Source organism: Labrus mixtus, chromosome 20, assembly GCF_963584025.1.
Source record: "Labrus mixtus chromosome 20, fLabMix1.1, whole genome shotgun sequence".
Classification (NCBI taxonomy): Eukaryota; Metazoa; Chordata; class Actinopteri; order Labriformes; family Labridae; genus Labrus; species Labrus mixtus.
Window position 1 is genome coordinate 23,052,491 of NC_083631.1, and position 25,423 is coordinate 23,077,913.

The 25,423-nt window shown below is 43.3% G+C and overlaps 2 protein-coding genes across 2 annotated transcripts in view; both read left to right on the forward strand.

Annotated features, from left to right (window-relative positions):
• The first annotated feature begins 332 nt into the window (after positions 1 to 332).
• mcoln1b (mucolipin TRP cation channel 1b) lies at positions 333 to 13,068 on the forward strand. Its single transcript, XM_061065238.1, has 13 exons — positions 333 to 542; positions 2,005 to 2,237; positions 2,351 to 2,512; positions 3,239 to 3,395; positions 4,478 to 4,559; positions 4,653 to 4,749; positions 5,637 to 5,736; positions 5,987 to 6,093; positions 6,844 to 6,993; positions 7,109 to 7,210; positions 7,320 to 7,442; positions 8,493 to 8,699; positions 9,779 to 13,068. The coding sequence occupies exons 1-13, from the start codon at positions 506 to 508 to the stop codon at positions 9,911 to 9,913; spliced, it is 1,692 nt and encodes a 563-aa protein (XP_060921221.1). The 5' UTR covers positions 333 to 505; the 3' UTR covers positions 9,914 to 13,068.
• A 6,743-nt stretch (positions 13,069 to 19,811) lies between these two features.
• Positions 19,812 to 25,423, forward strand: part of prr36b (proline rich 36b) — a 28,940-nt gene continuing 23,328 nt past the window's right edge. The window contains exon 1 of the mRNA XM_061065217.1: positions 19,812 to 20,097. The gene's annotated coding sequence lies outside the window, so the exon portion shown is untranslated. The remainder of the gene's footprint in view (positions 20,098 to 25,423) is intronic.

Below are 25,423 nucleotides of genomic sequence, written 5' to 3' on the forward strand. Positions count from 1 at the left end.
CATTTTCTTTTATCTTGATATTTCATCTTTAATCTCAACATTTCGACTTCGTCCTCCATCCTTGAAGTGCAATGGAAAACAAAATCTTCCTCCTGTCATTATTTCTGATGTTATCCTCACCTGTAAAGTCTTCCTCCGTTTAAAGATAATTAAATTAAAAATGCTTTGTGTGACTGATAATGTGTTAATCTGGAATAAAGGAGTGTTAAAATAAATCTACTTCGTGAATCTGAGTCATTTTAAATCCCAAACATTCACAACTGAACCATCTTTAATCATCTTCTCTCATCTGCATCAAAGACATGATGAATCACGTGATGCAGTCACGTGGTGACCAGGAAGTTGCGGTCTGTTTACCTTGTGTGTCATCCATTCAGTGTGACACCCATCGACCCGTTTTAAATGTGATTAAACGAACATTAAGGAGATTAATTCGCTCACCGATCGACATTAGTACCGATCATGTCCGGTCACATCATTTCAGCGTGGCAGTGAACGCATCACCATGTCGCGTTCAGGATACATGGAGGACAGCGCCACAGGTTTGTCAATCAAAACATGTTTTAATGTTTTTACTGCATCGTGTCGCCTCTCATATTCTGTTTCTCTCTCTGGTTATGTTCATCTCTAACAGGTTCATGTATTTCTGCTGTTTGCTCCCGTTACTGTTCACTCATTATGCCGGGATGTGATTTACAGAATGCAGGTGTTACGGTTTAATCAGCGACCGTGTTAACTTGTGACTTCCAGCCGAATTCGTCTGAGGTTGTCGTGGTTACGCAGGACGTTGAAGACGGAAGTGTCCTAACTCTTAACGAAAGTCTCTTTGTTTTGTTTTTATTATAATGTCAAAAACCCGTGTTAGGAACGTTTTTCATGACAATCTAAAAAAAAGAGGAATGAGTTAGTTAGGACACTCCTGTCTTCTACATGTGTAACTGCGACAACCACAGACACATTCAGCTGAAAGTCACCAGTTAACACGGTCACTCTTTCAACCATAACACCAGATCTTAAAGGACATTTTTTATATCAATGTTGGAGAGATTGTTCTTGCTGCTTTCAATTTAACCCACTAAAAATGTTTGAATTAAAGCAACATTAGCTCAAATAGCTCATTTAAATATTTAGGGGACAGATTTACACAAACAGGTAAATTAAAGCTTTAAGGAGCGCTGCAGAAAACAAGATGCCTGTGCCCTAAAAAAAGCTTTAGAGAAAAATGTAATTTAAGGCTGAGAGGGATTCAACTAGGACATATTACCCACGTGTAATTATCAGAGTCATGTTTTTGTAAGTTTGAAAGCTATTATTCTGGACATTTAAAGCTGCAGATGTTTGTTAATGCTTAGTGAAATTAACTACAAACTAAAATATCTCCCCAACAAAACAAAACAAAAACACAGAGAAGTTATTTGACAATTACAAATAAACAGGGGGGAAAGTAGTCCGGTACTAAAAGATTCAATGGTGGTACAAAGTTCTGTAAAGAGGGGAGAGCAGCTGCCTGCCAAAACTTTCACTTTACTTTATTGTTATATTGTTATATATATATATTCTGTACATACATATTTATATATATATACTGTACATATATTCTAGTTTTATTTAAACTTTTGGTTCTTAATTGCACTGTGCGTTGTTACTCTTATCTTCTATACTATTTTTTATTTTTGCATTGTTAAGAAGAGCTTGGAACACAAAAATGTCATTGCCAGCTATGACTGCTTTGACTGTTATGTTGTGCATTTGACTAATAAAGATAACTTGAACTTGAACTCCACAGCGCTTTTGAGTTAAGGCAGGCAGCAGACGTTTGTTGTGAAATGTCCCCAGTAAAATGTGGAGCAGAATAAGTTTTCTTCTTCTTCTTTTATTCCAACAACACAGACAGCTGCTCAGGTCACCGTGTGTGAGGTGACGGTCAGAGTATTGATCAAAGTGCTCTGCTACTTTTCATTTCTTCTCTGTAATCTTGTTTTTTTCTTTTCTTTACATTTCCAGAGAAGGATCGGCTCCTCTCTGCCGATCAAGGTTACGGCTCCGGTGATGTTCAGGTGAAGCCTCGTCCCACCGTCTTGGTGAATCAGGACATGGAGGAGATGGAGGAGGAGGAGGCGCTGAGGAGGAAGCTGAAATATTTCTTCATGAGCCCCTGTGACAAATATCACGCCAAGGGACGCAAACCATTCAAACTGGGCCTGCAGCTGCTCAAAATCATCATCGTGACCGTGCAGGTAGGGAACAGATTTGATGTTGTTTATAAATGTTATTTGCATGTTAGTTAATGTTGTAACTACTCTTTCTTATATATAAGTTCCTGGTTGTGTAAATGGACTCTGCCTTTCAGTTGGTGCTGTTCGGTCTGAGTAACCAGATGGTGGTGACGTTCAAAGAGGAGAACACGGCTGCTTTCAAACATCTTTTCCTCAAAGGTTTCCAGGACAACCTTCCTCAGGCCGTGCACACGCAGAAGGACATCTACAGCCACATCCACTTCGCCATCGAGCAGGTACACCTCCATGAATAACCTCAACGAGCCCCTGCAGGATTTAGACTCATAGTTATCTTTGTTTCCAGATTTGTCTGACGGTCTTTGTTTGGATTTTGATGCAACTTAAAGAGGACATATGATCCCCCTCCTCCACCTTTTCAAACAGTCCCCTGTGGTCTAAATGAAACATCTGTGCTGTGCTTTATTCAAAATATAACATGAATCAAGCACCAGAGGAGGTTTGTGACCCTGTAGAAACCAGCTCTCTCAGAACACTCCGTTATGGTGTGTGTGTCTCTTTAAATGTAATGACCCCCCCCTCTGAGTTTTCCCAGTAGACATCACTCCTCTGTAGAGAGAATAAAAATGGCCGACCTGTGCAAAAGTTTTGTTCTAGGCTGGAGGTGGAGTCTATGGGTGGAGATACCAGGGGGGAGGGGATTTTTTTTTTTTTACCAGAATCCCACATCACAAGGAGAACACATTAGAAACAGAGCATTTTCCTCTGTGTTGTAAGACTTATGCAGACCACAAACAAAGGACTGGATGGGTTTATTTCACATGTTGTGGGTCAGTAGACTCTCAGGTTACACAAATATATCTTTAAAAAAAACACTGTAGAAGAGGATTTTTCTGAATATGTCCCCTTTAAAAAAACTTTAGAGATAATGTATTATTGCCTCGACTTTGACATTTCATCCTTGTCTAAGATGCAGTCTTATTTTCTCCTCTCTCCCCCCTCAGTACCTGGCTCTCCCTCAGATCTCTCTGGGTCAGTACGCCTATGTTTTGGGCGCCGGTGCAAACGACAGCGCCCTCTCCCTCTGCCAGAGGTACTTCAGGAAGGGAACCATCGACCCCGTCAATGACACCTTCGACATCGACCCCCACGTCATGACCGGTAAGACGACCGTTTATCAACCAGCGGCCCGTCCCTTCAGGATGTGGTCGTGTCAGTGAGTCATCGTGTTCCTGCTCCAAATATGTCAAGAAGCTCCCCGGCAACCGTGCCCTACTTTTTAAAAGCTGGAAATAGTGTCTGTCATATTTCGACACTGGCTGCTTCCTGACTGCCCCGAACAACAGGCATGGGCGGGTAAATTTTAGTGATCCAGTATTCTCCTCATGTTCACCGCTCATGTTGTCAGTCTGTGAAACCTGCAGATGAGCTTTGCAGGATCTCCTCATGTATCTGATACTGGCGTCAGTAAAAACATTTAATTTCAGCCTCTTCCTGAAACAGTTCATGTAAGCAGCTGTCTCGTTAAGCCCCTCCTCCCCATGTGCCCACTTTCTTCTGATTGGCCAGCTCTCTGGAAGCCTTCCAGTAAGGGCAGAACGCTGCAGGGCTGCCAGGGGAGGGCTGCTCTCCAGTGCTGGGAGAACAGAGTCTGTGTAAGATGTTTCACTGGCTTATGTAGAATCCTGACTCCTGAATCCTGACTCCTGTCTCCTTACTCCTTACTCCTTACTCCTGTCTCCTTACTCCTGACTCCTGACTCCTGAATCCTGACTCCTGACTCCTTACTCCTGACTCCTGACTCCTGAATCCTGACTCCTGACTCCTGACTCCTGACTCCTGACTCCTGACTCCTGACTCCTGACCCCTGACTCCTTAATCCTGACTCCTGACTCCTGACTCCTTACGTAGAGGCTTGAAGGCGTCTGGTGAAATATCTGAAAATGCCTCTTTCTACAAGAACAAATAACTTCAATTAATTTGTAGTTTTGATTTGTATCACCTGGGTTAGGGTTAGGGTTCTCTTCTTGGAGCGATGAGTTTTTGCAAAGCATAACAACGAAGTGAGACAAATAAAACTCACTAACAGGGTCAGTCTGAGTCTTGAGTCCTGAGTCTGAGGAAGTGTGCAGTAGGAGTGCGGTTTCTCCTTCACATGATGTGGAAAAAATGTTTTGTGTGCTTTTTTTAAAACGCCCTCATGTGACTTCCTCTTATTCTATTTTTTTCCGATGTGTTTCCAGATTGTTTTGGAATAAACCCGCTTAACGACAGCTCTGCTGCAGGAATCCATGACTACAAGAACTTCACCCTCAAGTTCTACAAGTCAGATCATACTTCTTTTTTTTCCACATTCAAAAAACAGAAATCATTTTAAATTCATGTTAATTATTCTCATTCAATTCTTTTTGTCTCCAGGCTGATCAATGTGACGATCGACTTCCAGCTGAAAGCGATCAACATCCAGACCATCATAAACAACGAGATCCCCGACTGCTACACCTTCGCTATCACGGTGAACTACCTCATCTTCTGTTTTTAATGAACAGAGCAGTTAGAGCAGTTAGAGCAGTTAGAGCGCTGTCCTCATCCCGTCAGGATGTTAAAATGATCCAAAGACAGCCAGGAGGAGAGTTAGAGGCAGACTGATGGATTCCTGACTCCTGAGTCATGACTCCTACTCCCTACTCCTGACTCCTGAGTCATGACTCCTACTCCTGACTCCTGAGTCATGACTCCTACTCCCTACTCCCTACTCCTGACTCCTGAGTCATGACTCCTACTCCCTACTCCCTACTCCCGACTCCTGACTCCTGACTCCTGACTCCTGAGTCATGACTCCTACTCCCTACTCCCTACTCCCGACTCCTGACTCCTGACTCCTGAGTCATGACTCCTACTCCCTACTCCCTACTCCTGACTCCTGAGTCATGACTCCTACTCCCTACTCCCTACTCCTGACTCCTGACTCATGACTCCTACTCCCTACTCCCTACTCCTGACTCCTGACTCCTGAATCCTGACTCCTGACTCCTGACTCCTGACTCCTGACTCCTGAGTCATGACTCCTACTCCCTACTCCTGACTCCTGAGTCATGACTCCTACTCCCTACTCCCTACTCCTGACTCCTGAGTCATGACTCCTACTCCCTACTCCCTACTCCTGACTCCTGAGTCATGACTCCTACTCCCTACTCCTGACTCCTGAGTCCTGACTCCTACTCCCTACTCCCTACTCCTGACTCCTGCGTGCGTGCGTGCGTGCAGCATGTCTCAACAACAGAGCTGATCATTTTTGAGGGAGAGGAAATCTTCTTCTTCAAAAAGCTGAGATGCTATCGTTTGAAAACACGCGGTGTGGAGAAGTACCTGACCTTGATTTACTCTTCCTGTTTCTCACAGATCCTCATGGACAACAGAGCTCACAGCGGCAAAGTGAAGATCAGTCTGATGAACAAGGCGACCATAAAGGAGTGTAGAGACCCCAACGTGAAAGGACACGGTGAGGAAACGAGTAATTAAACCCTGTGGGGTGCTGCTTTGATTAAAGTGATCCTCATTTATAAGACAAGCAGGTAAGCCTGTGAGTCTGAGCTCAGGGCAAACAAACCCTCGCCACACGTTTGTGGATCTTAAACGCCAAGATTCACTTTTAAACTGACAGCCAGTTGACATTTGACACATTTGTGTTTTGCAACACGATAAATACTTTACAATAACATCTCCATGTTGTTTTTTCTCTCCTGCCACAGCGGAGAATTACGCCCGGGAGTTTTTTGACGTGCTGGTGGCGATCGTGTGTCTGCTGTCCCTGCTGCTGTGCGGTCGCTCCATCGTGAGAGGCGTCGTGCTGCAGAACGTAAGACAGAACACCGAACTTTATGTTTTCATGTTGTGAGGAGGGACTGAGGTAGTGTTGTAGTCGAGACCACACTAACGGAGACCAAGACAAACCCGAGACCAGGACCGAGAGCGAGGCAGGATGAGAAAAATCATTATCTTGTGTTCACTCTGAGACCGAGATAAGACCGAGTAAAAATGCAGACGAGACCTTAAAGTCTTTCTATGTGATGTTTAACACTTAAATATATAAATCAAGTCTATCCTCTGAAAATAACTCTGTGAGTCATGACTGTCTACAATGGGTGTAACACCTGAGTCCCACTGTCTGTGATGTTTTCAGAGTTTTCAGAGTCCTATCTTCACTTTGTTTACATCGCCCGGACGGCCGGCTGACTCCTCCCCTCGTGTATAAAAGTTGTTTAATTGAGGGACTAGAGAAAAGAAGAATAACATACTGTACTCACTGCTTAACTGTGTTTCTAGATCACGCTCATTTCAGGTAAATTTACATGCAGTGTGAAGATACGAGCAGAATAAAGATCGCTAGCATTAGCATGCTAACACAACAATGCAGCGCGAGTTGTTTTGGTTTCATGCTGGAGCTCAAGGGCGACATCTGCTGGATCAAAAAAATATAAAGACATATAAAGCCTTTAACTTTCCAAAAGTGGTCTCGAGACCAAGACCGAGTTTGGCCGAGCAGAAAAAAGTTTGTGAACCAACAGATTAAACGTGTGTTCTCTTCTTCCTGTTGATCGTCTTCCAGGAGTACGTTCAGTTTTTCAAACACCGACTGGAGCGCGGTGTGAGCTGGGGGGAGCGCATGGAGTTCATCAACGGCTGGTACATCCTGCTCATCATCAGCGACATGTTCACCATCATCGGCAGCTTCATCAAAATCGGCATCGAGTCCAAGGTGAGACCGAGGTCGCAGGAACATGATCCAACCACCCCACCCCCCCCAGCCTCATGTGGAACCCGTCCTGTTAGTCAGACGTTTTTTTTTTACCAGTTTTACTGTTTTGTTGCAGAATATATCATCGTACGACATCTGTGGCATCCTGCTGGGGACCTCCACCCTGCTGGTGTGGGTGGGGGTCATCCGCTACCTCAGCTTCTTCCAGAAATACAACGTAGGTGGAGTCTCATGCAAACACACACTCACACACACTCACACACACACACACACACACACACACTCAGAGAAGATGTTCATTTGGTCGTCTGTTTTTTATTCCACAGATCCTCATCGTGACCCTCAGAGCTGCTTTTCCCAACGTCATCCGCTTCTCTCTCTGTGCAGCTGCTATTTATTTGGGATATTGCTTCTGTGGATGGATCGTGCTGGGACCGTATCATACAAAGGTACTGCACACACACACACACACACACACACACACACACACACACACACACACACACACACACACACACACACACACACACACACACTCTGACCTCTAGCTTATGTCACAACAGCCTGATTATCATAAACCGCCCTCGAGCGTTTAAAATCTTTTTTGTAGTCATGAATAAAAAATGAAAAAGAAAATTGACGTTCATTAAATATGAATCAGATCAGGATGTTTTGTTTTGGGCTTTATCAGCTCGTGCACTGACGACGGGATGAGTTCATGTAACTTCACAAACAGAAGCAAATAAAAGTTCAGAAAAGCAAAAAAATGCAGGTATGCTTACACACACAAGGAATTTAACTTCAGTGAACTGTGCTCTCTTAAGTACAGGTACAACATTAAATATCAACAATAAACAGAATAAGAAAAGACTAATATTTACATGACTAAATATGAAACAGTGCAAAAAGATGTTGAAGTAACATGATAAGTAAAATACAGTTATGTGACAGATGGGTCAATTAAGATGTCAATTAGAGTATTTACATAAATAAGAGTGTTTATATTGATAATTTAAATTAAATAATATATATATATATATACAGATATGTATATTCACAGTGACGGTTGGTTTAGAGTCATTTCACAGCAGCAGGTCTGACACTCTGTGACTGTTCAGCGTTCATCAGAGTGACCGCCTGGGGGAAGAAACTGTTCTTATGACGGGTTGTTTTTGCGTACAGTGTTCTGTAACGCCTGTCAGAGGGGAGGAGTTTGAAAAGTTTGTGTCCGGGGTGTGAGGAGTCTGCAGTGATACTATCACAAAGTCTGCAGACTTAAAGCAGGATGTTTAGTCAGGGCCGGTTCTTGTCATAGGCCGTATAGGCGGTCGCCTAGAGTGCCTCATGCTGGAGGGGCGCCGCCAAAGCGGGAGGACTCACCTCCTGTGAGTGGGACGGGGGGAGGTGACGTTTATTCCCTGCGATCTGTGCACTCCACCGCTATGACCTCATCGCAGCCTCACCTTGTGCTGCTGTGTTTTCTCGTTTTCTTCCCGCAGTTCCGCTCCCTCTCCATGGTGTCCGAGTGTCTGTTCTCTCTGATCAACGGAGACGACATGTTTGTGACGTTCTCCGAGATGGAGCACAGCGGCACGATGGTGTTTATCTTCAGCCAGGTGTACCTCTACAGCTTCAGCTCCCTCTTCATCTACATGGTGCTGTCCCTCTTCATCGCGCTCATCACTGGAGCCTACGACACCATCATGGTACGCTCTCTCTCTCTCTCCGTTACTCTTTTTTGTTTTGATGCAGTGCGCATTCAAACGCTTCCAAACCTCCTCGTGCCCATTAGCTGACTCACTTATACGAGTGTTCAAAACAAAGCAGGATGAAGTGACCTTCAGAGTTAAAGTGCTTTAAAGTGCTGCTGTGAGATGTAAAGTGCAGAAGTGCTGCAGCGTTGCACATGATTATGAGGTAAATATCATATAAAGGCCCCGTCGCTCTGGAGCCTGAAACTCACAGGTGTTGCACATCGCTCTTTTGCACTGAATCTGCATACACAGACATGTATATGTAGTACCTGAAGTAGGTCTACAATTCAATTCTACAATTCACTGAGCAGACTCTTTTATCCAAAGCGACGTACATCAGAGAGTAAGAACAACACAAGCAAGGATCTAGAAAAAAGGGAACAATGTCAGTAAGAGCAAACGATCAGCTTTGAGTCTGATTGGACACACAGGTGCTGACAGGAAGTGACCAGAGGCAAAGCACAACATTGAGGGCAGTTCTTGAGAGCTCTAATCAGTATAGAAACCATCTTATAAGTCGTCGTTATCAAACAAAAACCATCGTCATTACCATCATCATCATCAATAATATGGAGACCATCATCATTAAGTTAGTAGGTATTCATGAAAGAGCTGGGTCTTTAGCTTTTTCTTAAAGGTGCAGAGGGACTCTGCAGATCACATGGAGTTTGTCTCAAGTCTCAAGTAAGTTCAAACAAAAATAATCTATTATTAAAAAAGGGAAAAGGATTTTTGTATCTGTACAAGTTCAGATTTTTTTCCTCAAGTTACAGCTTTCATGCAGCCTGCAGCTCTCTACCACTCTTTCACACAAAGCTGTTGTTGGAAGTCATTATGTGGCTCAGTGGTAGAGTCGGTGGCTCTCAACCGGAAGGTTGGGGGTTCGATCCCCAGCTCCTGCGGCCACGTGTCCTTGGGCAAGACACTAAACCCCAAGTTGCTCCCACTGCTTCTTCATCAGTGTGTGAATGTGTTTGAATGGCAAATATCTTTATTAATTTTTTTCTGTGTTTCTCTGTGTCTCTCTGCAGGCGCAGTCACAGGAGCAGGTGTGTGTCAGCGACCTGCACACCTTCATCGCAGAGTGTAAGGACACGCCCAGCTCGGGCAAGTTCCGTGGGCCCGAGGGTTCGTCGTGCTCCTTCTTCTTCTGCTGCTGTGACTGATGAGGAAGAGGAGGGAGAGGAAGAGCAGGGAGAGGAGGAAGAGGAGGGAGAGGAAGAGGAGGAGGAGGAGGAGGAGGAGGAGGAGGAAGAGCAGGGAGAGGAGGAAGCGGAGGAGAAGGAGGAGGAGGAAGAAGAGCAGGGAGAGGAGGAGGAGGAGGAGGAAGATGAGGAAGAGGAAGAGGAAGAGGAGGAAGAAGAAGAGGAGGGAGAAGAGGAAGAGGAGGAAGAAGAAGAGGAGGAAGAAGAAGAGGAGGAGGAGGAAGAGGAGGGAGAAGAGGAAGAGGAGGTGGAAGAAGAGGAAGAGGAGGTGGAAGAGGAGGAGGAGGTTGCACAAAGGGAGTGAGCTGTGTGTGTGTGTGTGTGTGTGTGTGTGTGTGTGTGTGTGTGTGTGTGTGTGTGTGTGTGTGTGTGTGTGTGTGTGTGTGTGTGTGTGTGTGTGTGTGTGTGTGTGTGTGTGTGTGTGTGTGTGTGTGTGTGTGTGTGTGTGTGTGTGTGTGTGTGTGTGTGTGTGTGTGTGTGTGTGTGTGTGGAGTTTTTGTTCCTCTTTTTTAAAACACTCTATTTCCACTTCAGCGTCAGCCGGCTGCAATTTAGTTCCTTTTTTCTCCAGATCCCCCGCTGGGACGATAAACGCCTCGAGACTGAACTGAACGACCTTGGGGCCGTGATGTCCTCGTGTTGGATTTTTAGAATTTGAAATTTTCTTTTCGCTGAAGCCGAAGGACGTCCTGAACAGTCAAAAGCCAAAATGACCTGCACCTGCTTTCTGCACTGTGTGAATAATTGATGAAACATTAGTTTGTTTTTCAAAGCCGGCACACATCCTGACTTCCTCTGAACGGACTCAAAGAGGAAGAGGAAGAGGGATGCCTGTTTTCACTGTACATGTTATTGTCCACATGGCTGCACAGGTGACAGGAATTGTAAATATGTAAATATTCCAGCGTCCTCTGAATCTTCATAGCAAGAGGCAGAAGAGAGCGATCATTACCTGCTCTGCGTATGCATTAGCTTCTTTGATGTTTTCAGTCATCCTCCTCCCTCTTTGTTCTCGTCCTCTGAGGAAGATGACGGCTTCTCGAGGAAGCCCCGCAGCCGAGCAGCCAGTCATCAATATGTATGAACTGTTTCTGCTTCTGGAAGGAGCCAGGTGAGCGTGCAGAATGATGCATCTCCAATCGGAGCCTTTCTGCTGTTTAGGGCTGCAGTATAAAAAAAAGAAACAAAAGGATTCTAACAATGTAAGAGCTGCTTATTGTGCTGGACTTTACAAAGGCAGACAGAAACTACAAGAATAGATTTTTAAAAAAGGGTTTGAAGGCTCCAGACAGAAGAAAAACTGAATTATTATTATAGTTAGTCGTTGCTAAAACCCTAACATTAAAGCTAAGAACACAGATTGAGCATGCACTAAACGGTACAGAGGAAACAGGTTTCCTCTTCATTAACAGTATAAACCCATATATTATTTTATAAATACATTTTTAGGGGGATAAATAATTACTCGCAGCTTAAAGTGAGAATGTGCGACTTTTTGATCCTTTTTTGGGGATTTTGGTTTTCTCTTCTTTGCTGCTACATTCCCATCCGACACATTCCCTGGATCTGAAAGTTGTTGAATTGTGTCCACTCCTAAACTCACCTGCTGCGCTGTCATTGGCTGGAGGAAACGCACTCCCAGCTCCCCGCCCACAAACGTCGACCAAGAGTCAACCAAAACCAACCAGAACAGTAAAATCCATTGAGAGGACAGAGCGGCATTACTTTTGTAAAAGTCTATATTTCTTTTTCTTTTTTTTAAAGCTGCTGACTCTATCTGTAAATATTTGGTAGCTACAAGCCCTTAAGGTTGAACGTGGCTGTCGATAAGATGACTCAAAGTGGTGATGTCATCGTTAAGTTAAGCCTCTCGCTGTCTCTCTTTAAATCCAGAGGGCTGCATGGAGCCGTTTGAAGGTCACTGTTCAATCCAGGAGACATGTTCTCTCTGAAATGTGCTTCAGGGCTAAAGGGAACAAACTGGAGGACCAGTGCCATTTGCACCAACGTTAACTGGCTAGTGTTGCTAAATATCTGCGGCCTGATTGTTCAAAAGTTATCCAACAGGAAGATTGGGACGTCGAGTGTGTAACCGGCCTTGCAGGAAAAACATGGATCACCAAATGTGGATCATTTCTAACCAGATAAAACCTTTTGAACACTCAGGCTCAGGAGTCTAAGAAGAGATTTTCTCATCCTGAGAGGAAGTGTGGTTAAATGAGTTGCTTTGCTAGCCGTCTCCACAGTCTGGTTTTCACTTCTGCTCTGGAGTACTTTGGGAGTTATTTATGCTGATTTGTTTCCCTCACAATACATACGCAGCTCTTTGGTATAATCATCTCTAAAAATGTCTATAATCTCAGTTAAGATGCCAAAAGGTCAGAATATGTTGTTCATGTGTTTTTGGCTTGGTAGGGTAGAGTGCAGCTTTGTCTGTATTTAATCAAAGGTGTCAGACTCGCACACTGACACCGCATGTTGAAGGGAAATCACCCAGGTTTAGAATCTGGGATTAATTTAGTGTGTCTCTATAAACCAGCAGTTCTTCTTTTTAACCGGTTTTTAAAGAAGAAACATTTTAGAAGTGATTATTGAGCGTTAATAAAGTGATAACATCCTGTCAGCGGGGCGTGGACTCATGAGCGTCACTGAGACGTTCTCTGCACAAAATGTGTCTCAGGGCTCTAAAGGGAACATTTTTTATCTTTTTATTTTGCTTATACTCATTGATATTGTTTACAATCGTAACAACCAGGTGGTATTTTAATGAATGTTTATTTATACTTGTTTGCACTCACTGAAGCCTGATGCACGGCCTCACTTGATTTGAAAAAAGGTCACCAGGGGGAGCCGTCGAGCACAAAAACAAAAGCACTGTACTGTAAATTGTAAAAACATGTGGATGTTCTCCGGACACTTAAGGGAAGGTTCTTTAGCACCTCTGTGATTGAATTACTAACACTGATGTTGCTCACTACGTTTGTTTTTCTCATGTTTTGTATGCTGTTTTATTTTTTACCTCATTGTAGACGACGTGTTAAGAAATGTCTCGACCGGGTTTTGTTTGCCTTCTGTACGAAACAACACAACAGCAAAATAAACCGAGGAGATGGAAACTGTGTCCAGATTTGTTCAGGTACCTATTCTACATGATCACCATTTTAAACCTCACATATAGTCTTACGATGCTGAATGCCCAAACTAAACGAGGGCAAAGTTTCAGATCAGATTGGAGTAATCCCAGGATGAGTCTGCAGAGGGCGCTAAACATCCTGTTCTGCAATTTATTCGATAGTTCCCCGATATGAAACCAGGAATTTCACCAGACAGCCTCGACATGAGCCGGTGAATCCTCTTACATAGTCTCTCTCCAAGCACTGGAGAGCAGCCCTCACCTGGCAGCCCTGCAGCGTTCTGAACTCACCTGAGCCTCAAACGGTTTAAATCACCACCCTGTCAGAGATAGAGAAGAGGGCTGCAAAATATCACGGTGTAAACATGTTAATGTGTGCTGTGAAATTTGGCATTTTAATGTGAAGCCTAATGGAGATTGACTCACTTTTGGAGCCAGCCTCCAGTGGCCATTTGAGGAACTTCTGCAGTTTTTTTTTCTCACTTTGCTTCATTTCAAACATCTTGGTCCAAAAGTTCAAAGTGTGTGGTCAGAAAGGAAAGCATTTAAAATGTGATCTGATTTCAGTGCACCATTAAACAAATAAGGCATTATTATTTAAATAAATAAACCTGCAATTTATCAAAAAGTTAATTTTAGTGTGGACAAAGTGCTGACACTGCAGGAAAGTAGCCCAAAATCCTTTAAATAGACGATAATATTCTTAATAAACTTATAATTGTAAAGGTTGTCCTGCAGGACCAACCATCCTAGGGGGTCAGGGCCTTCTCCATTGATGCTCCCACCCTCTGGAACTCCTCCCCCCCCCCCCCCTTGATCTCCACCTTCAAGAAATCCCTAAAACCTCACCTCGTCAACATCGCCTACAACCATTTCCTAACTCTATTCTCACCCTCTTTCTTTAAAATCATGACTTTGTTCTGTTGTTGTTCTTTGAGTATTCAGAGAAGCGCTACAAAAGTCTAATATTTTATTACTGTTATAATTAAATTTATGAAATATCCAACATTGAACATCTTAGTAAATATTTAAAGCAAACTGTATCTCTCTGGTGGCAGACAAGATGTCAAACTTGAGGGATTTGTGATTTCCTTATCTCATATTTACATTTTTTAAAAGTCTGAAATATATAAGATGAGTTTGAGGTTTCCTCTGCTCTCTCACTGGATTGAAATGAGAAAGAATTAAATGGATGTTGGGCTGTTTCCGTTTGACACCAGTAGAGGGAGAGATCAGGCTCTTAGTGCAGCCACCAACAAACAAGCCAAACCAACCATCTGTGAGGAAATCAATACAACCCTGTAGCCATAAAGAATTCATGACATCTTTGACACAGGAACTTAGAAGGATGACGAGGTGAAACGCAAATAAAAGGAAAAAGGTTTGTTGACTTCATTAAAGTGAAAAAATGCTGACAGTGCAGGTAAACTACTTAACCTTCAGGTCTGCCATTATCCAAACTACTTCTCAGCAAAAGGTAAATGGACGTCGAGTCGGGGTCAGACGGAGAGAAAAAGCTCTGAAGATACAAATGGACAGATATCAGAGAGAGACAAAGATCACATGCACACTCAGTCCTCTTAGAGCAGAGGAGTGGTATAGCTGTCTTAATATCCTCAGTACATGCATGCATTATTTACTAAAGGATGCTACCAGGCCTGAGACGAAGCACTTACAATCAGTCTGCAGGCTCTGGACATCATCAGGTTTCAGGGTTAAAGCTGATTAAACAGTCCCGCAGAGACAGAGTGCAGCAGGGCAGAGGCTTGCAGCTGGTTGTTTTTTCACCCATGTTAACTGAACTTTCAATGCACCTCTGCACATACATCCTCGATTTAAAGGCTAGAATAAAATCCAGCAGGACGCAGGGTGCAAGTTAAAAGGTTTCTAATCTGAATTTGCTTTAAAATCATGGTGACATTCTGTGAGAGATTAGATCAAATGTACTGCATGTTTACAGTGCAGGAGCCACACATTATATAAGACGTCGGTCCATTAATGGCTTCACTCAGCCTCTCCTATGTTGCACCGTACTTCTTCACATGTTGCCTGCAGGGGCATTAGCATCCTGCATGCTAATGATATTCTGTGCTGGCACGTTGTCCATTCTGTGCAGCAGCTGAACACACGTGTGCTAACCTGTATCTGCCTGCTATTCATCCACACACACCCAGTTTAGAGGTGATTAATATCAGTGTTATTAGAGTGCAAAGTGTTACACCTTTGTGCATTTTGCAGCCAATTGTGCGAAAGAGGGGTTTGATTTGTGAGTATAAAAAGATGTCAGCTGTTTCTGAGGTGATGGGTGTGTCTCTGGGTGCCAGCTGCTTTCTTTTGCAGGAGATTCAGACCTCTGTGTGTCTGAACACACAGCCAGAAACATGTCTGTATCTGCTGCTGATTAAAAAACAAAATGTTGTGTAAGAGTTTGTCGAAGGCAGCAGACTGTTGATTGAGCGCCAGCTCTTTTTGTGCGGTGTCTGTCCCAGCTGGACTGAAGGCCGGGAGGGAAAAAACAATGAGATAAATAACAGGGGAACTGTGCAGCGGGGTACACAGCCCTGCCCCTTCCTGCCTCCGCTGCCGAACAGCACCGCCTGTGTGAGGAGAAAAAAAAACAAAAAAAACACCTTCCTCTCTTTGTTGTGCCTGGCTGACCGTGCCAACACGTCCGAGCCAACAGGCATCAGACCCACGCCGGAGTCCCCACCCTCTTCCTGGGCTCCTTCCATGTCACACACACCTGCATGCAGCCTGTTTGTTCACACAGTGAATCACACAAAGCTGCTGCATGAGGGTGTCACTTCTATCTACACTCAATACACGACTAGTTTAATAACTGGATTAATCCTGCACATATATCTGCAGATAAGACTTGTCTGATCACTTTTAAGGCAGACAAGTCGAGCCCAGAGCGTTAGTTTATGAGCCATTCTGCAGCCTCAAACAAACAAGGCATTTTTTATTTGTTCCAGAGTCCAGGCTGAAGACAGAGTGACTTTGTTTTCTCTGTAAGGATTTCTGAACAGAGGAAAAAAGGCTGCAAATCGATTTCATCTATTACATCCATTCTAAACACATTTTTTTATGGACAGGCTTTGATATAAAAGGTCTTATGTGGAGACATAAATCCACCATAAATGTGGGCACTTAGTATGTAGTGTTAAGATTATTATTATTCATGTTGTTGATATAATTTTATTTTTATCATTATGGTTCAAAAGCGAGAAAACTGGTTATTTTGAGGAGCTTCAGAACAAAACAAAACCTGATCTTAAAACCAGACAAAGATGAATACTTATCAGACATGTTTCTGGGATTAAGGGGGAATGAGATTTGAGGTTTTTTAACTGCGGTTTGTTTTTGCCCTTAGCTCAAACCACCTCTGCGGGGTTGAATACCATCTCCACAGTTCTTGGAAAGAGCAGACTGCACCGCAGGCTGGACATGAAAGAAGCCCGTCCACAAACCAAGCAGCACACAAAAGCCCGGCTCATGCAGACAGTGGGCAGGCGGCCGCGAGACACACAGACACACAGACAGAAGAGCAGACAGGCGGCATGCCCACCCAGACTGTCTCTGATGAAAAGCCGAGGTTCTGTTGAAGGGCTCGGCACACAGAAACAAAAGCTGGGCGAGCAAAGAAACAACGCCCTTGGTGTGTCTGATTGTGATGAGAGACAACACACACCATGACTGAAGGGAAGGCACGCTGTATCTGCTGATCTTCATCTTTATGTCTCGCAGGCTTAGTCATCCTTTTTTTATTATTTCCAATTTCAGCTCTCTTCTCTCAGGATGTGACTGACTGAAGCTGCAGACATGTTGCTCCTCCCTTTGTAATCTTTGGAGTCTGCTGCTCACAGGATATTTAAATTTTTTTAGTCAAAGAAACATGCAAAATATTCAAGGCTTTCAATCTTATATGCACACTAGTAGCAACAGTAGTCAATATCATGAATTAGAATTACAACATTTTGGATTATTACTTTAAAATAACCCCGATGACATTTCTTTTGTAATCAACAGGTCTGAAGTGAGCTCAGAGATTTTAAATTCTGGATGCAACAGTCACATTGAACACGAACAATGCCGGCAACTTGATGCATGTGGGACAGCAGTAATGCACCGTTAAAGGGTGTGTGAGTGTGTGTGTGTGTCAGTGTGTGCATTGAGGCATGGAGAAAGAAAGAAAAGGGCTTGAAGAGGAGAGAAAAGGGGGTGCTAGGGGCCTAAAGGGAGGGCAACAGACAGGCCCGGGAGGAACTTGGGCGAGGGAGAAGGGTGACTTGCATGAGGTGACATCATCCTTAATTTGAATAATCCCCCAGCCTGGGAGGGGATTGGCTGCGTTTAGAGAAAGCAGAGTCCCCCTGCGATTCGTTGTTCATCCCTTTCAATTTCAGCATGGCGCGCTGGTGGGGGATGCTGCCTTCAAGGACTCACAGTAAACCTCCTGTTTCTGCAATTTAGCATTTGACAGCAGTCATGTTGTTTAAATCACGAGGAGACGTCCTACGCCCTTCTGTGTGTTCAGGTATGACAGATATGTATTTTTTAGAAGGTAGTTACACCCAGAATATAAGTAGACAAATACAAATACAGATGACTTTGATCACTTGGCCTCTGTGTTCTCTACGAGTAGTTTCTTGTTCTGTGGTGTGAAGATGTGACAGGTTGTGTCCACACATGACACACTAAACAACCATTTCACCCTCGTTTATTTACCTTCCTGTCAGCAGGCCTGTTAGAGCGGAGAAACAGATCAGTGCTAAACCTTGATGATCCAAACTATTTTTTTTTCTATTTCACTGGACGGAAAATTGTTTTGCTGTATTAATTCCTTGTTCATTATAATTTAGATTTTATTACATCGACACACCCACAAAAGGGTGGATGCCTACTCCACAGTAAGACATTTAAACTCTACTAACAGGTGTGACTGACAGATTTAATCATTTCTGCAATTCATTTTGATCTTTCAGCACCTCTGGGCATGTCTGCAGTTCGCCTCCCGTGGATCCAAAATGAACTATTAACAGTCTGTTCTTAATTAGACCGACCTCCAAATAATCTAATTCATGCTTTAACAATCTCCAGGTACCAGTTAGGTCACTTAGATCCAGTAAAATGTTGTGTTTTTCTGGATCTAAGTGACCTAACCTATTGTTCTAGTAGGCCATATTCCTTAACAAGAAAGATAAGATAAAGGTGCGTTCAGGTGTCACGAACTGGCTCAAAGTAAAAGACAAAGAAGGAGAGAGAGGGAGACAGAAGAAAGAGTGGATGCCACTTAAATTAGCTGAGGCCTAATTAACTCAGGTGTAGGCCTACACGATAAACTGATGTCCTTCCCGACTCTTCTTATTGGCTGCTGAGCCAGGAAGTAACCCCAAACTAACCAGGGCAGGACGTCACACAGGTCAGTTACTGGTCAGACTATAACCGCGTATAAAATGTCTTCTGGGCTTATATTGCACAACAAGATGATAGCAATTAATTTAAAAGATAGGCTAACATCACATAAAAGCGAGTTCTAAGAAGTGATTTACAAGAAATTACTGATTCTACACGCCTTATTTAGGAGCAAACTTTAGTCAAATTTTCTTGTAAGGTTGCTTTAAAAATAGGATAGGATAAAACTTTATTGATCCCCAGAGGGGAAATTCGGGCGTTACAGCAGCACAGACATGTAAGCTCAAAATAAACATTAAACAGAATAGATAAGATAAATAAAAATAAAAATAGGGGGTATATACAAGTACAAAATGAATGATGAAGTTAACTATGTAGGGAGTTGAGACAGTATTTGCAGAGAATGACAAGATAAAGTGACGAGTGATGATTAAAGTGACTTGGTATGATAAATAGCAGCAAGTAATGTAAACAGCAGAGAAGAGAGGCAGTGTTGTACCACAGTAATGCAGAGTGCAGTTATATAATATAATGTAGTATAATATAATATAATATAATATAATATAATATAATATAGTGCAATATGAACAATATAGTGTAATATAATGAAATGTTCATGCAGTAGCAGGTTACAAAGACGTACATGACATCAAACATTTGTTACAAATTAACCACAAAACCAACCACTAATATAATAAAATATATAGAATGTACAGTATATATGTATATATATATATATATATAGATGCTAAATAATAATAATAATAATAATATAAGCTAAAGATAAGATAAGATATACTTTATTCATCCCAGCAGGGAAATTTAGGTGTTCCAGCAGCAAGCATACATACAAACACACACACACACACAACACATATATACATACATATCCCACCCATACAAAAAAACATGAGCCCACAATACAGTTTGATATATGATATAACTCAGGCTAAAGTTTAAAAGTTTAAATGTCTTCTGTCCTTACTTAAAGGGGAGTCGTTATAAAGTGCAATTGCAGTAGTAATAATAATAATAATAATAATAATAATAATAATAATACAAATGGAATATCAAATATCTTCAAGTCCTTCAAAAATAAATGTTGTCAGTTAATCATTGTTCCGACATTTTAAGCAGCACCTGAAGGCGGCAGCAGCCCTGTCCTCTCCTCCGCCTGTCCATCCATCCGTTCACCGGTCTACTATAGTGTGTGTGTGTGTGTGTGTGTGTGTGTGTGTGTGTGTGTGTGTGTGTGTGTGTGTGTGTGTAATGTGTGTGTGCTGTGTGTGTGCTGTGTGTGTGTGGACTGAAGCGTCATTCTCCTCCTTTCTTCCTCTCAGTGAACGCGCATCACTTCTTGAGAGACGCGGCGCTCGAGACTCAGAAGTTTCTCGTCCGTTGGCTCGGCTCGGCTCGGCTCGGTTTCTTCGGCACTCTTTCCCGTTTTTTCATCCCGGTTTCATTTTTATCTACACTTCCCTTTTTTTGTTCCCCCCCTCCTCCTCCTCCAGACTCGAGGATTCAGTCGGGGGGTGTACCGCTAACACAGGGCGTAGCTGGAGAGGATTCTGTTAGCACGCTGCCGCTTCACAGACTGGTAAGAGATTGTTTTAGCTTTAGCTTCATGCTAACATCAGTACGTTACAAACCGCCAGGCTAATTAACGTTTTTTAAATTAACGTTATAACCGTTACAGACGTTACAGCCTCCCCTGTACCTACACTGTTACTACTTGTTCTTCTTCGTGTTGTAACGCAACAATACTGCTGTATCATAGTGTGTCTTTGTGTGAATTAACTCTTATTTGACCTTAAAATCTCTAAAAGCTTTAATTACAGTGTGACGTCATGTTTTTTTAAATCGATTATCGGCTGTTTTTAGTTTCAGTTTGGTTTTTCTAGACTAGTAATGTTTAGTTAAATCCTGGTTGTATATATTCCCATTCTTAGTTTTGATGTTTTTTAGTGCTTATTTACTTTGTATTTAATATTATATTGTGTTTATTTGCTAATATTGTGTGTTTAGACAACCTGCTCCTGCAATTTCCCAGTTTGGGATCAATAAAGTAATTCTATTCTATTCTATTCTATTCTATGAAAGGGGGCTGATGGGGCGGTGGTCGCTTCAAGTGCTCAATAGACCTGTTAGGGTTAAAACAAACCACACATATAAAGCTTTAAATCGACACTCTTTTTATTTTCCACAACGTGTTGCCTCTTTGTGTGAGCATTTCTGTCTGCCTTTTCCCTCCCTCAACTTTTTTTTTTTGTCCTCCCTTATCTCCCCTCCTTTTTCTCCATCCTCCGTCGCGGATGGCCATTGTTCTGTGATGGGCCAAGTGCTGAGAAATGTTTCACTCGCCCCAGGGGGGGTGGGGGGCAAAACCCGGCAAATTAAGCCCTAATAATTGTGCAGATGCCCCATTCGGCACAATCATACAAGCAGAATAACTGAGGGCCATTTTGTGGCATGTTGAAGATATAATTTCCCTCAGAGTCCTGGAGGAGGAGGGAGTGTGTGTGTTGAGCTGAAATATCTCTCCGGGTGATTGTGCATATAGACTCAATCTGGCATATAATAATCAGAGGTGATTAATGTTACCCCCAAAAGTGATCAGCTATTGTGGTGTGAGAGTTAAAGCTGGAGGCGCCTGTAGCTGCGCCTTCTTCACTTGCTCTGTTTGGTGGGTGAGTGAGTGCAACAAGACAGATTACACTCCTCTCTATAGAACAATGGAGAAGAGAAAACACTGGCAGCTCCCAAAGCCTGCCCAAGAGCTTTTAATAAACTGCAAACATGCAAGCATTGAAAATCTTTACTAGCCCACAACTCCTTTATCCTTCCCCCCAAGGTGCCTCAAAAAGCGGCCAAATTGTCTCCATTTTTTGTGGTCATGTGCCGGTCAATATTCTGTGGCCATCGACCATGAGGTATTGATTTTATTCTGAGTAAATGGCATCCCCCGGTCACTACTGCAGGGCACTTTTTAAGGCTGGGCCATTTCAGGGGCTTTGAGGCTCTCCAGGACTCTGAAGTCAGACGTGGGCTAAAGCCATCAGCGAGTCCGCCTCCTCTGTGTGCTTGGATGAGAGAATGGCTGACTCACAGTGTTGGTGGATGAGGCAGGAAAATGGAGGCGGTCTAATGCAATCAAATGAAATGAAATTTAGTTGCCATTAAAGACCGAAACATCTGTTTTCATTAAGTTATTAAAGATGGTTCTAAAACGATTACTGGTTGGAGGATATGGATTACTGCCATGGGGGGAATTTTTTGTGTGGAGAGGATTTGTCAGGGACCATACTTGAAGAAATGAAGCAGATTATTTAAATATAGAGAAAGCATAATAAATGGGTCAATTCATCTCTTTCCTATAGTTTCATCTTCTCTTTGTTGCTGTGTTCGTTCAGAAGGTGTGTCTCACTTTGTCTCCTGTCATTATCAGATCTATTGGCGGAGCCAGATTCAAGGAGTGAGTTTTTACAACGTCAGATACGTCACAGTGAGAGAACAATGTCAGTGAGTGTCTGATAAAATCACTCGCGCAGATAAAAAGGAAGCTTGTAATGGTGAACCAAGTAATCCAAGATGGGCTCGACAAACTATTACATTTTGGTTTTGATCAATAAATTGTTAACTTGTAATTATGATAAGTGATGTTCAAAGTAATCTAATATAATATCACCACAGTTGAGTTAACCGGCTCAGAAATACAAAGAAATACTTGTTGATTTATATCTGACGTTTTGAAGCATTAGTTTGGGCTCTGATAAATGAGTTGTTGACATTTTTAGTCAATTTATCGCCTTGATAACAGAAAATTACTTAACAGGTATGGGGACTAACTATCTTGTTACAGTCTCTGCTTTTGCAAAACATTTCATGGTCTCCACTCAAAAAAGTCGGGATGCTGCTTTCCTGTATGACAAAGAGCTGAATATTTTTGTGGGTTTTAAACTGTTGGCCAGGTTAAGAAAAACTATTAGGGCCACTTGGACTCTGGGAACCATTTTAAATGATTAACTGACATCTTATTGACACAGAGATAAATGAATTAATTGAGAAAATGGTTGGCAGATTAGGAAAGTAATGAGTCTGTGCCAAAATGCAATTAATTGATAATGATGATGACGGTTCTTTGTTGCAGTTACAGCTGCACGATAATCAGATCCTCTGTCAATGTTCCTCTTCAGTTGTGATCATTTTGTGAAAAACTTGCTTAAAATTTTCACAATGATTGTCTGTCTGTCTGTCTGTGTTTCAGGGCAATTTAATCCCTAATAATTTGTTTTGCCTCCAGCTGGCCTCTCGAACCGCCTCGGTCATAAGAGGGGAGTTGATTGCGGCTTTAATAGACCGGTGTGTCACCCGGCCCTCAGCCTCAGGACTGGTGTTGGCTGGACATGTGACTCAGAATGAAAACCCCCCCCGCCATCTCTGTACTTCTCAAATGTGACAAGGGCAGGCCTATGCCACTGGTCCTTGGGGGTTTTTCAGTCTGAACCATTGACCCTTGCACGTCTTGGCGCTATTAAAAAATTGCCACCATCATCACAAGCCTTGTCCTAATCCTGGGTAACAGAAGCACAATAGCTTCTTGTTTAGAGATTATCCAAAACAACAACAGACACTTTATGTTTCTCTGTTGTCTGGGTGATTGAGGCTCGAAGAAACTGCCCCTGACACCGCAGTGAAGATAAAGCGAAGATAAACTGTGCTGTCGTCTGTGCTCTCAGTCACAGTTGTCGGGGCACACAGTTGGCAGCTGTGCGGCGTGGTTTTGAGACTGTATTTGCCAGCAGCTGCAGTAATTTGTTGTGTTTGGACTCTCTGAATTCCTTTGGTGGGAGGATGGATAATGGATATGGTTCACAGCCGTGTTGCTAGGCTCCAACACCAAATTTTCATGGCACAGTGTGTCAGTGCTGCCTGGTTGTTTGGTGAAATGCAGCCTTGGAGATGGTACAAATTTGTCCAAGAAAATGGCTGCTCTCTTAGTCACTCGGTTAGTTCTACCAGATGTGGCCCACAGATCTTTCCGTCATCATAGAGCTGCCTTTGTTGATTAGCCGATGAACTGTCTGGTTTCTTGAGGCCTCTGCCATGATGCGGATGTGCTTCAAACTTGCAGCATTATCAACGCATTTTCAATGTGGTTTATAATGTTATTGTTGAATATAGAAAAGAAAATGATGTGACCATATTATTGTCCATATTGCCCAGCGTTTGTCTGTGGGTTGCACCTTGCATTGACATTTGTTTCTCTCGCTTAGCGGCTAATGTGTTCAGTATTATGTCAGAGGAAACCCTTGCCTGCCCTCGCCACAGTCTCATGTGGAATGAACGGTATTTGTGCAAGACACTGTGCTGACAGAATGATATAGTCCCTTTACCCTAGGCAGCTGTGGGCACCAAATATCAAATTCTCCTGGTATAAATATGGCTTTGCCAAGAAGGCGGTATAATCTTATGTTTTTTGGTTACTGTGGTAAGAGAAGCTCGTAGGCAGATGTGATGTTTAGGCGCCAGCTGTACGGGGTTTGTTGCTAGGAAGCTGTGCTGATCTGGACATCCATCCTGTCTTCTGTCCTGTGAGAGCTCAGATTCCATCTGGAACGTGCCTTGTTGCACTTCAAACAGGAGGACTAATCCTCTTATAATGGACACAATCGTTCCACTTGTACATTGCGTGTGAACGTTGGTGCCCCTGTGCAAAAGCTCAAGAGAGAGAGCGCTGAAGCCTCTCGGGTGTGTTTCTTCTGCCATCCTGTCCAGATGCCTCGTTTCTGCCTTCTTCGTCTGCCTCTGTATGAGCTCTATCTGGTGTCATTGATCTGAGCCACCAGCTGGTCCTGGGCCGGCCTGATCTCATTTACCCCCACAGAGGAGCTCGTTTTTGGGCTGACGGCCCATTATGGAGACGTTCCAGCAGCTCTTCAGTTACAAATTAGCCTTAATTTCTGTGTAGCCACTCTGTTGGGTCTGCTGTCTCTCTTCTTGTCTCACTGTTTCCTGCTTGCCTACTGTCTCTTTTAACCCCCTCCCCTTTCTTTTTATTGTCCTCTCCTAAAACATTGCCACGACTATCTCTCTTATCTCCCAGGGGAGAGAGCTAACGGCATCAGAGGACCGTGCCTCACTAATGCACTTCCTCTGTCTGTCACTGTCCTTCTGGAAAGAAGCGAGCCTGGCTCCTCCACTTCCTCCTGTGCGATCAATAATCACACAGTCGAACTCTGCCGCTGCCCTGCTGGTCGTCCCTGCAGGCAGCGGAGCTATGCCAGACTGCAGTCGGGACTTTGCCGTTGGGGCCTTGTTTGTAGTCGGGCTCTGTCTCCACCTTTATTGTTTTGGGGCTGATGGACCCTCTCGCCCGCAGTATTGTCTAGTTTCTGGGACACACAGACGCCTCTGTTTCTGCTGCGTATCCCTCTCTCGCTCGTTCTTGTCTGTCTTTGGCTTCTCTGTGGCTGTGGCTGTTTACTGTTTGAGGACGGTCAAGGCCGACTGTACAAGATTAGCATCTCTCTTTGTCCAGGGTTAACAAGCTCTGTCATGTGTTAATCTGCCCGTCCCCAGGGGGCCGAGTTTCTCCAAGCATGGATATGCCCTGGGAAGAACGGGGTCTGATTGTTTGTATGTGTGTGTTTTGTGTATCAGATTCTTTGGTGTTTGAAAGGAGGGGTCGGCGTGTATACAATGTCAATTCCTAAATTGGGCAGATTTTGGTAATCTCTGCTACTCACAACATTCATACTTTTACTAATTTTTGTCATTACAAAATACAATTTACAAACTGGCAAGTTTTTTATAGTCTTGAAATACTTAAATGCAGGCGAACCTTTCATTGGAGGACATTGGAAAATCTTAGTGAGGAGCTCATTAGGATTAGGGCCAGCCTTTCTGATCACATGTTTCTGTGA

What these genes read in the sequence shown, in the direction of transcription:
- mcoln1b (XM_061065238.1), top strand. Translation starts at nt 506, where the DNA reads ATGTCGCGTTCAGGATACATGGAGGACAGCGCCACAG. An exon ending in CCCCAACGTGAAAGGACACG is followed by an intron (nt 5,737 to 5,986) that starts GTGAGGAAACGA and finishes CTCCTGCCACAG; the next exon opens with CGGAGAATTACGCCCGGGAG. An exon ending in TGGGACCGTATCATACAAAG is followed by an intron (nt 7,443 to 8,492) that starts GTACTGCACACA and finishes TTCTTCCCGCAG; the next exon opens with TTCCGCTCCCTCTCCATGGT.